This window comes from Ursus maritimus, unplaced genomic scaffold (genome assembly GCF_017311325.1).
Source record: "Ursus maritimus isolate PB19 unplaced genomic scaffold, ASM1731132v1 scaffold_14, whole genome shotgun sequence".
Lineage (NCBI taxonomy): Eukaryota > Metazoa > Chordata > Mammalia > Carnivora > Ursidae > Ursus > Ursus maritimus.
The window spans coordinates 1,656,825-1,668,225 of record NW_024423786.1 but is presented as its reverse complement, the minus strand read 5'-3'; the positions used below and the strand labels follow the sequence as shown (position 1 = coordinate 1,668,225).

General features: G+C 58.8%; 1 protein-coding gene across 2 annotated transcripts in view; it reads left to right on the top strand.

Annotated features, from left to right (window-relative positions):
- The first annotated feature begins 623 nt into the window (after nt 1-623).
- TPRA1 (transmembrane protein adipocyte associated 1) overlaps nt 624-11,401 on the top strand; it is a 14,927-nt gene continuing 4,149 nt past the window's right edge. The window contains exons 1-3 of one of the 2 annotated variants that reach the window (XM_008697805.2): nt 624-828; nt 8,612-8,753; nt 8,910-9,042. In XM_008697805.2, the coding sequence (XP_008696027.1) occupies nt 8,629-8,753; nt 8,910-9,042 (258 nt within the window). In that variant the 5' untranslated portion in view covers nt 624-828; nt 8,612-8,628. Of the gene's footprint in view, nt 829-1,046; nt 1,340-8,611; nt 8,754-8,909; nt 9,043-11,401 lie in introns of those variants that run through there. The other variant, XM_040628361.1, reaches the window with a different exon arrangement.

The following is an 11,401-nucleotide window of genomic DNA, read 5'->3' as shown; positions in this document are numbered from 1 at the left end:
TGACAGAGACTGCACAGTTACTTTAGCTAGGGTGTCAAGAAGGAGGTCATGTGACAAGGAGCCAGCCAGACAGGACAGATGCAAGAGAGTGGGAGGCAGGAACAAGCCTTGAAGAGAAACAGAAACCACCGTGTCTGGAGCACGCTGAATGAAGAGGGGACGGGTGGGAGAGGAGGACTCAGACGCGGGAGGGCCACGCAGGGCCAGCGGGAGGAGAGCCTGCAGGGAACACAGCATAGATGTCAGAAGCGCAAGGATGGGGCAATCACGGAAGGCGTCCCAGAGGAAGTTGCCCGAAGAACCGTCGAAGTTAGAGATGAGAGGAGGGGCGGTTCAAACGCCCCGCATCTAGGCTTTGCCACTTCCTAGTTATGTGGCTTTGGGCAAGTTATATAACGTCTCTAAGCCGCAGGTTCCTCCTCTGAAAAGACGACTAATAATAACCGCCCTGCAAGGTTGTTGTGAAAATTAGTGCCTGAAACCCGGATGCCAGGGCGCTTTGATGGTGGACGTGGAGGCAGCGTGGCGTGCCGTGGAAACGCGTCGTTCCGGGGGAGGGGCTGTCTCTACCCATCCTTCCTCAGCCAGGTGACCAAAGGTCACCAGGCCCGACTACCGCTGCGGGGCGCCCGAGGCGGCGGCACGCGAGGGGGCGGTCCGCGGAGGCTCCTCCCTGGACGGTCGGGCCGCGGCCCGGCCCCGGAGGAGGAGCGCAGGCTGGGGCTAGAGGGACCCTTGACAGCTGGTGACAGCTGGCAGGCGCGGGGGCCAAGAGGCGGCAGCGTCCTCGGCTGTCCGGTCCGCGATCCTGGCCGCCTTCAGAGTAAGGTACGCAGCAGCTTCAGTACCCCGAGGCTGCTTCCCTCCCCCTCAGTGCCAGCTTCCTGTCTCTTTAAGAGGTCAGCGGGTCGTCCCGCCTCTTAGGGATCTGATTGGCTTCTTCCGCGGCTTGCCCCCTCGTTTTGATGTAGCTCCATTTCTATAGGCTATTGGGGCCTGGGGGCGGGCCTGAATGCTATAAGTAGGGGCCGTGGCTGTTTTCGCAGTTTTGGCCGAACGAAAAGGACGCGCCTCCCTTCCGGTCGCTGCTACCGAGAAGGGCTGCATGCTGTCCTGGGGGCCGGTGGGCCCGGCGCGCTGACCGCGTTTCCCATTTCCCGCGGGCGCCCCATTTCTGCCGAGCCGGCTGCCGGCAGCTCTTGCGCGACGCTCCCTGGCCCCGCTGCCTGCCCTGGACGCAGGAGGCCGGAGTCCCGGGGCCTGTGTGGGGTCGGCGCAGTCTGCGGTGGCGGATGAGCGGCCCGGGCGGCGGGGCCTGAGCACGGCCCGGGTCCCTCAGGTAAGGAGAGGATGTTCTCCCGCCACACCTGGAGGGGTAGCCCCGTCTTCGCGCGTCCCGAAGCCCTACCGCGGGGCTGGGCGCCCCGTCCCTCTGCGGCGGCTGGGACCACCGCTCCAGGGACGCCCCCTGGCCTCCGCCGCACCTAGAGTCCCTCCCCGGCAGGGAGCTCCCAGAGCCCGGGAGCATCTAATGACTCCCCGGGACAGCTGCGGGAGAGCCGGGAGCTGATCGGGACCTCCACCCGCATCCCCACAGCTGGACCGGGGCCCACCTGTCGCCGCTCCTTCCTCCGGGAGTGACCCCTTCCCGCTCAGGGCACAACCTCAGAGGACTCCCTTGGGGAAGTTTCAGAGGGCCAAGGAGCCCCTGGGTGAGGATTCACAGGAAGAGGCGAAGGGTGATTGCGAGACCCAGAGGGGATGGGGGTGGCCGAGCGCTCGGGGAGGGGGAGTGAGCACATACAGCTGCACAGGGTTCCGGAATGGCCAGTTAGAAGGGCTGGTGGACCCTGTGGCTTGAGGCTGTGCAGAAAGAGATCTAGGCTCAGTGGCCCTGCACCTGAGCCTGTGTTCCTGTCTACAAGCAGCGGGACAGGACCTGCCCCCAACTTTGCTGTGGCCTTCAGCAGCCCGAGAGGGGCAGGAGGTGTAGTTTCTGCGGCTGGGGCTGCTGTTGCAGGAGGGGCCTTCTGGGAGGCTCAGAAGCGCTGCTTCCACTGGACCAGGGGAAGGGGGTGGAGAGTGACTTTGCCTTCTGCCTCTGTAGTAGGGATGGGGCTGGGGTCCTCCCAGGCGATCCTTCTCCTGCTCTCCAGAAGGGCTTGGCTGCACTCTGCTGGCGATTCATCTGTCCACATTGTAACATTTTGTTGAGAACTTACTCTGTGCCAGGCGCTATTCTAGGGGATTGGGTCATGAGCACGCCTGGGGTGGGCAGCCAGTAAACACATAAACACCCAGCTAGGGCCACTTCCAATGGAGGCCAAGTGCTGTAAAGAAAACACAGGGCGGGCTAGCTGAGAGAGATGGTTAAGGAGGGCTCTGAGGAGGCGGCCTGAATGATGAGACCCGCAGAAGGGCCAGCACAAAGGCCCTGAGGTAGGAGGAAGCTTAGCAGCTTGGAGAACAAGGTGGAAGCCAGGGGCTGGTGGATGGAAGGCATGAGGCAGAACAGCAGGCAGGGGGTGGATCAGGACGGGCACCCCTTCATCCTGGGGGCTTCTGCCTGGGCTGCTGGCAGTGTACCAGAAGTGGCCTGTCTGGGACAGCGTCCTTCTCCCCCCACCTGCAAGGCTGAGGGATGAGGGGCTGGCCGCTGTCCTATGGAGCCTTCCTCATCTGTTTGGTTTAGAAGCTCACCAGTCTGCTAGGGGTCAGAAGCACTGAGGGGCGTTACAGCAACTATGAAGTATAGCCTCTCTCTTTAGCGCAGGGCTTTCTGTCTTCCTGGGGTTTTCCATCCAGTCCTGGTCAATCCCATTGCACAGAGGAGAGATGGGAAAGCTGAGGCCCAGAGAAGGGACGATCCTGTCCGGGGGCTCACTGCATGACTGGAGCCAGCCTGGCATCCTGCCCCATAGGCTGCCCACAGAAGGAGGGTGGGAGGGAGCTGGAGGCCCAAGTGGTGGGTGGGAAGATGGCCTCTGGAATGTTAACAAGGTCAGGAAAGTCCCTCCCAGGTGGAAGAAACAGTCTGTCCCAGTTTCTCTGGTCTGGAGAGGTCTGGGGTTGCCTTAGGCCACTCAGCATCCAGGAAACTCTTCTGAGAATTCCCTTACCCCTCCTTCGAGTCTGGGCTCTACCCCTTCTTCTCCCTGCCCTCAGCCAGCCTTCCCACCATCTCCTGTCCCCTGTCCCATCAATCTGTCCCCCATTTCCTGAGCCTGCAGACCCCTTACTTCTCTGTCATTGCCCAGGCTTCTGCCCCCAAGCCCAGGAGCTTGCCTAAGGTGGGGGGAGGGGAATACAGGGCCAGTGACTTAAGCCTCTTGTGCCTCTCCTTTTCCCCTCTGTACTATGGGCACAAGAGTGGTTCCATCTCGCGCAGAGGCTGGTGTGATAGTTAAGAGCGTCACTCCATGTAAAGCACTTAGCCTTCTGTCCGTGGGTAGTGTGCATCGTTGTTCTATTTTTTATCATTGCTCCAGTTATTTTACAAGCTTTGACACATAGTGGCGATTCTGGTATGTTCAACAGCCTCATAAGCCAACAGTGCTTCTCTGGCCAGCAGAGAACAGGCACCAGCTGGAATCCTATTTAGCAATGTGGACCGTCACCCTGCCCTCGGCCTGCTGGATCAGAGTCTGCTCCTTCACAACACTCAGGTGTGAGAAGCACAGCTCTAGATGGAGCCCAGAGCCTTCCATCTATAGGTGGAGAAACTGATGCCCAGAGAAGGGTACTTGGCAAGTTGCCACTTGGGGGCCTGGGCACTGGAGACAGACAACCTGGCAGGTGCCTGGTGGGCCCCGAGCTTTGTCCGAGGGGGTAACAGAAGTACTTCCCACGTCTGGCTGGGAGGGCTCAGCGAGTGTGTCTGCTGCTGTCACCGAGGGTGTAGAGGGAAGAAGGATTTGGTACTCTCCTTGGAAAGGGGCCCTTGTGCTCAGAACCGAATCCTTCTTCCCTCTACACACCCAGGCCCTCCTCTGGGAAAAAAAGCAGCAGTTACCTTGGCGTGACCTGTTGTAGGCATTTACAACTCTGTTCTTGTTTGATCCTCATGGCAACTTTGTTGGGTAGGTGTTATTGTCCCTGTGACACTCCAAGAGGAGAAGTGACTCACTCAAGGTCACATAGCAAGTATGGGGCAGAGCCAGACGTGCAACCCCGGTCTGCCCGACTCCATAACCCCTGTCAGCCAGAAGGTTTTCATCAGTGAATAGAGAAATCAGACTCAACCGGACCTGAGCAGAGAAGGGAATTTGTTGGATTTTATACCTAAAAAGAAAGTCGAGGGGTAGCACTAGCCCCTGGCTAGATCCAGGGGCTCACGTGAGGCTGTGTCTCCGGGATGGATTTCCATCTGTCTCTCGGCTCTGCATTCCTCTGTGTTGGCTTTATTCTCAGGTGGGTAGTCATGGGTGGGGTCAAAGTGGTACAGCTTTGTACAGAACCATGCCACTTTTTAGCAGAAAGCGTATCTGTTCTCACAATTACAGCAAAAGTCTCTCGGCTGATTCTCATTGGCTGGGACAGTGGAGCCTCCGGACTGGCCAGGCTTAGATCACATGCACACTCCTTGGTCTTGTGAAGGGCTTGAGTCAGCTGTACCTCAGCTTCATGGACAGAGACCCAGGGAGCTGAGGTTCCCCCCCTCAGGAAAATGGGGGGCTGGACAGGCAAAACCAAGTGATGCTTCCTCCTTCCCCTCTTCAGACTCTGATTCTTCCTGCTGCTTGGCCCTGGGCATCCTCACTGGCTTCTTTTTGCCACAAGGGACCTCTCGGCTTCTCAGTGGCTGCTGGGTGCTTGGCCTGCTCTTCAGGGCCTGCCCTTCCTGGGGCTGCTTAACACCCTGTCCTAGGCCAGAGCTGGTGTTTGGCTGCTGGGACCAGAAGTTTGCTCCACAGGGAATGGTGAGTGGGGCGGAGGGAGTGGTGGAATCTCTCTCCTTCAGCTCTGGTCACTTACCAGTCATCCTGTCAGGTCAGCAGAAGTCTTGAGGGGGTGGCGCGCCGCTGGCCGTAATGGCCCTGTGCTCAGCATGGCCATGGTTCACACAGCAGACCCTCAATGGCCATGTGCACATGCAAAGAAGGGGCTTTCCTCCTGGAGGGTGTCTGATGGTCTGCAAGGAAAACGTTTCTTGGGAGACTTCCCCCATATTTCATCACATGCCATTGCCTAAACTTGCCACCAGCAAGGAGAACACCCTTCCTGACGTTGACCAACAGCCTCCCTTCAGGGCACTGTTGGCAAAGGGGAAGATGATCATTCATTTGGTGGACTGGCCCACATGTTGCAGGACATGTGGCAGCCTCGGACCCTGTCCACGAAAAATCATGGCACCCCACCCCCACCATCCCCGTGTCAAACTGGAGCACCCCTGCGCCACTGGGGTGTCCGGTACTGTTCCACACTGCCCCTACCCCAAGGCCACTGGCTTACTGTAGTTGAGATTCAGCTTCTGGCCCAGGGGAGAGGCCCCTACCTGCACAGCGGAGCATCACAGAGGGGTCCTGGAATAAAATTGTACCTTGACAGCTAGGGAGAAGGGGGCAGTGTTTGGTGGGGACACATTTGCAGCGTTGGCCTAGTTGTTACAGAATATCCAGCGGCCAGGCCAGAAGCCACCACATCCTTGCTGTCTTCCCACATTCCCTTGGGGTGTCTGTGGGCTGCTCAGGTTGGCTGACCCTCCCAGAGGTATCCAGATCCCTCCACCCCACCCCCATTGCAACCACTGGTCAAGCCACCATCCTTCTGCCTGCACTCTCCCCCTGCTTCAGTCCGTGTTGCCCAGCAGCCTGAGTGGTCCTCTCCACGTGGACAGGGGACCTGGTCACCTACCTTCGTGACACCCTTCTCATTGCATTCAGAATGGAATCACATTGCATGTGGTTGTATCGTCCTGTGTGACCTGGCCCTGCCAACCTTTCTGATCTCCCCGCCAGCCACACTGGCCTGCTTCTTGCCCTTTGAACAGGCCAAGCCTGTTTGTACCTCATGGCATTTGCATTCACTGTTCTCTCCCAGGTGTGCTCTTTGTCCAGACTTTTCCAAGTCTGGTTCCTTCTCAATTATTTAGATCTAGTGCAAATGTCAGCTTGTCTGACAACCCAGTCCAAAGCAGCACCTCTTTATATTCATTGGGATTCTGGCTTAGCTGTTGAACAAAGGTCAGAATAACAAGATAGAAGATTATTCCTGTGTATTGCATGGTGGTCTGTGTGCATGCTGTCCAGGATATGCCTGGAGGCCTGTTGGGTCTGGGACCCAGACACTTTTCCTCATTTCTCTCTTATCCTCAATAATGGTTTCAGTTTCGTGGTCTAACATGGCTGCTGTTTCTCCTGCCACCACATCCCTGTTCCAGGCAATAGGAAAGAGATTTGCATGGCCTGAAATTGACCAACTCATTAAATTAACTGCTCATTTCCCATTGGATAAAACTTGGTCATGTGGCCATACAGTGGCAAGGGAACCTTGGAAAATAGCCATTATCCTGGGAAGCCATGTGTGAGCTAAAATCCATGGGCTCCAGTACTAAAGGGAAGGGTGGATGTTGAGGACCCTGGTAGTCTCTACCGTGTTACCCGTTGTTCAGTTCCACTCCTCTGTTAACATGGTTTTCATGCTGGCTGCCTGCCTCCTCTCCTGGAATGACAGCCCTGGGAGGGCACATCCACCGGGTGTGTCCCAGCACCCAGACTCATCCCTGGCTCACAGTAGGTGGTGCTGCTGCCGGTGGAAGAGTGCATGAAGAATGTATCCTTTCTTCGGACCTATTATGTGTTGGGCATATGTTTTCCCCGTTGCAGCTGGGGATGTGATCCCAGAGCTGGCCAGTGGCCTGTAAAGAAGGACAGAGGAGCCTGAGCCCCAGGTCTCGGTCCATTCGCTTCAGTCTCCTCTCCCTTTCAGCCAGAGGCGGCGCTCACGTTTCATGGCTTGGAATGGTAGCAAGGATGCCCCTGCATCCCCTGCAGCCCTCACCCCAAGCCTGCTGCCGCTCAGGGGTAGCGTTAGTGACAGCACAAGCACAGGTGCCTGCGACATTTGCGGATCCTTGCAATAGGGCGCTCAGCGGCCCCGGCTGCTCTTTGCTGAATGGGAGACCTGCACTCTGGGAGTGTAAACAGAGCACATCTTTATAATTTTTAAAAACTTAACTGATGTGTAACCCATACAGAAAAGTGCACAGCTCAGAGGTGGGTGACTCAATGAATTTTGCCATGGTGAGCATGCCTGTGTACCCCCCGCCCTCACAATCAAGCACCAGAAGCTGGCGTCCCCCCCCCATACCCTCCAACCTCCACAAAGGTGACCCTCCCCTGGATGTTTGCGTGGGGTCAGGCTGCACACGTGCACTTGTAGCTGGCCCCGCTCGGCCCCATATCCGTGAGGCCCTCGTGTGGCTGCCCACAGCAGTAGCCTGTTCTTTCTCTTTCTGTTCTGCTGTGCATGGGAGTGTCACCACGAGGGTTTGCGTACTGCTGATGGCGGGCTTCTGGGCTGTGGCTAGTCTGGGGCTGTTACAGATGTACCCAGAAGTGAAGACGCCAGGTCACAAGGCCTCATCTGTTCCCGTCATCATTGTAATGCTGGTATCTGTTATGTCCTGGTGCCCAGGCCACCCTAGCTCGCCTGCCCTGCACCCCCTGAGCTCCCCAAGGAGGTCCCTCCTACCGTCAGTGCGGGCCCAGCCCCTCTGTCCTCGTCCTGGAGAGCCCAGCGACGTGGGAGCCCGCCTTGTCCGGGGCGGCTCCCAGGGGCCCAGGCCACTAGCTGTCCTGTCTTCTAGGCTGGACTCTTAACCTCTCATTGGGAGGCGCTTGGTTGTGGGCCCCCGTGCCGATTCCCCCCATCCCGATTCCCCCCTTTGCAGACACAGCCCCCTCTGCAGTGGCCCCCTGTGCCGTGCCTCTCCTTCCCTCCCCTTCTCCACCTAGAGACCTTCTGTGCATCTTCCCGGCACATGCATGTCCCCCTGTCTTGCGTCTCCCTTTCCAGGGTGGCAGCAGAGGATGACAAGCGGTGTGGGCCACCCGCGGTGTGCACGATGCCGCACTCTGGTGTGTGATTGAGCACCACGGTCACTGGGCCTCCAGCAGGCTGTGTGCCGAGGACTCTGAGCACTGTGCCTGTGTGGGCTGTAGGAGGCGCTAGACATCACTTCTTCAGAGCCCACCACAGCCGCCCAGGGTGGATGCTGTTGTTAGTCCCATTCCAGGGGCAGGCGGACCCTGGCTCCTAGCCCTTCTGCTCCCTGTCTGTCCCCGGGACCCCCAGGATCGGGGGGATGAGCTAGGGTCATGCCGAGCACCTTGCATTGCTGTGCCTGGCACAGAGTAAGGCTCAGTCACTGGGGGTGGCGTTTACCATGTGGGGGTCACGAGACAGAGGCTAAGGTAGAGGACTGGGCCCCTGCCCGGGGGTTGTGTTGTGGCATGTGGGGGAGCCACACCTCAGCCTCCGCCTGGTGGGTGGGAGAGTGGTCCACAAGCCCACTGTAAGGAACACTCTTGGGTTCCACTGGGAACCTGAGACCAGAGGCCCACGGCCACACAGCCCCTGCGCTGCTCACGTGGGGGCTCTCATCCCCCAGGGCTGGCTGCTGGCGGGATGGACATCCTGGAAGAGGCGATTTGGGCCAACGGGAGCACAGCCCTGCCCCCACCCGTGGCACCCAACATCAGCGTGCCGCATCGCTGTCTGCTGCTGCTCTATGAGGATATCGGAACCTCCAGGTGAGGCAGACCATGGCCCTGAGTGGGTTTCCCCTGTGTGTGTGTGTGTGCGTGTGTGTGTGCGCACGCGCATGTGTGTAGTGTATGATGGGGGGCGGGGGCGGGGCTTGCAGACAGACCCTTACCAGTCGGCTGGCTTCTGTACCCATCTGCTAGGGTCCGCTACTGGGACCTCCTGCTGCTCATCCCCAATGTGCTCTTCTTCATCTTCCTGCTCTGGAAGCTTCCGTTTGCTCGGGCCAAGATCCGCGTCACCTCCAGCCCCATTTTTATCACCTTCTATATCCTGGTGAGTTCACTCCAACTGGTGACAGAAAAACCCAACTCCAACTGGCTTAAGTGAAAAAGGGAATCATTAATTGCTTCTGTAATGAAAACCAGCTTCAGACGTGGCTGGATCCAGGGGTAGACGGGCGTCATCAGGACTCTGTCTCTCTGCCTCTCTGCTCTCCTCTGGCCTTGTCTCAGATGAGCTGTCCCTGCCAGCTGTGAGCTGACATCCCGCCTCCCTGCCAGTGCCCGGTGGAAGACGACCTCCTTCCTGGTGGTGCTAGTGGAGACCTGGGACTCCCTCTGACCGGCCCACCTTGGATCCCCTGTTGGTTCCTGAGCCAGTCACTGTGCTAGCAGGGAAGGGACACTCTGGGGCTGGGAGGGTGGGGCCAACTCAGCCAGGCCGTGGGGACTGAGGACGGTGGTGGTCCCTGGAGGAATACTGGGGAGCCGTTTGTAGAGGGCAAGGGAAGAGCTGCTATGCTGGCTGGTGGAAGAATGCCCACTGCCACCTCCATCTGTCCGTCTGTCCACCCAGCCATCCATTCACACATTCTGTGAGACCTCTTTGGAGCAGACTTCCTGCCTGTCGGAAGAACCTGAGTTCTCATCAGTCAGTGCTGGTGCGGCTGCCCGGGGAGAGGTAGCAGGGCTGCGGTTGGGAGGCTGCCCCAGGTATGGGCTCCAGGGGCAGCTTCCAGGTGCAGACTGTCCAGCTCCCTTTCTTCTGGGCTCAGGCCTGACTGACCGGAGTCCTCCCCTCTCTCCGCCTCTTAGCTCCCACTCCCTGAGAGCTGAGTGGCTCCCTGGGTCCCCTCTTCGCGGCCTGGCTCAGAACTGTCAGAGGAGTTGCCAGTGGGCAGGCAGGGGCAGAGGCTGTGGGGAACGCCTGGAGGCCGCCGATGGAGGCCCCAGGGGCTGCCGGCTGACCGGAGCTCCCCTGTGAGGTAGTGGTGGGCAGGGGTGGGCATTGAGGCCTGCTTTCTTCTCTCCCCCACTGCTTCTCTGACTCATTACTATATTTACTGAACAGATAAGCAGGCAGGCAGATGCCCTTTCTGGGGGAGCCTGAGGGGAGAAGGGACCCAGGGCCAATGCCCACAGCATGAGGTAGGGCCAGGGGACTCAGCACTGCCCATGCCTTCTTATTCCTGGGGACTGCTTTCTAGAGAGCTCAGGAGACAGTGGTGAGCATTGGCCCAGGCAGACTGCCTCCAGACCCCAGCTGTGCTGAATGATGTTGGACTGGTGGCTTGGCCTCTCTGTGCGTCAGTGCCGTCCTCCCCACATCGTGCGTGCTGGACCTGTTTAGCTTGCGACATTCCTGTGAGCACCAGAGAGGACCGCATGCGTAGCTCTAGCCTGGTGGCAGCCTGGCATACAGTAGGCACACAGCAGTTTGTTGCTTCTACAGCCTGCCCTGTTGTGTGGTGTCAGCCTCCCCACTGGTTCCACACCGTTTTTGTGGCACAAAGGACAGACTGTGTGTGCATCTGGACTCTTCTGTTTGCATGTGTCAGAAAACCAAAGTGAAACTCACAGAAGCTGGAGGGAATGTATTGATGGAGAAACTGACAAGTCCCGGGGCTTCAGGCATGGCTGGATTCAGGGGCTCCAGAAGGCCGTGGGGGCACAGTCTCAGTCTCCCTCTCAGCTGGGGTCTGTCCAACAGCCCTGTCTCTAGCAGTCTCGTGCTCATGGAGCCAGGCTGCCCCAGCAGCTCCAGCTTGCAACCCCGCCTCCCCCCAGCTTCCTTTTCCAGGGGCTGCACCTGGTGTCCTGGCTGTGCCTGTTACTAGCCTCCCTTGGGTCCCACCCCCATCCCCAAATCAGGGAATGGCATGTACCGAATGGCCAGCCCTGGGTTACAGGCCAGTCCCTGAAGCTGGCACTCCCCCGCCCCCCGCCCGAGCCTTGTGAGCTACAGGGAGAGGAAGGAGGCTGTTGCCAGAGGAAGGGAGTGGATACTGGGGTGGCAAAATCGGCCAATGCTGCACAGGCGCTTCTGCGAGACGTGCTGGGGCAGCAGCCTTCCCCAGGGTCTCTGAGGTGTCTTCCCTGCAGCCCCCTTCCCCCCATGGCTTGGGATTAAAAGCGCTACTATGACGATGGTAAAGGCGAATGTGCACCTGGCCTTACCGGGTGCCAGGCTCCCTCCACTGCGTCGGTCTACCTGTTTGCTCCTCCCAGCCATCAAATACGGCAGGTGCTGGGCTCACCCCGTCTCACAGATGAGGAAACAGAGGCACGGAGGTGCAGGTCCTCGGCCGAGGTCACGCTCCTCCCAGCCATCAAATACGGCAGGTGCTGGGCTCACCCCGTCTCACAGATGAGGAAACAGAGGCACGGAGGTGCAGGTCCTCGGCCGAGGTCAC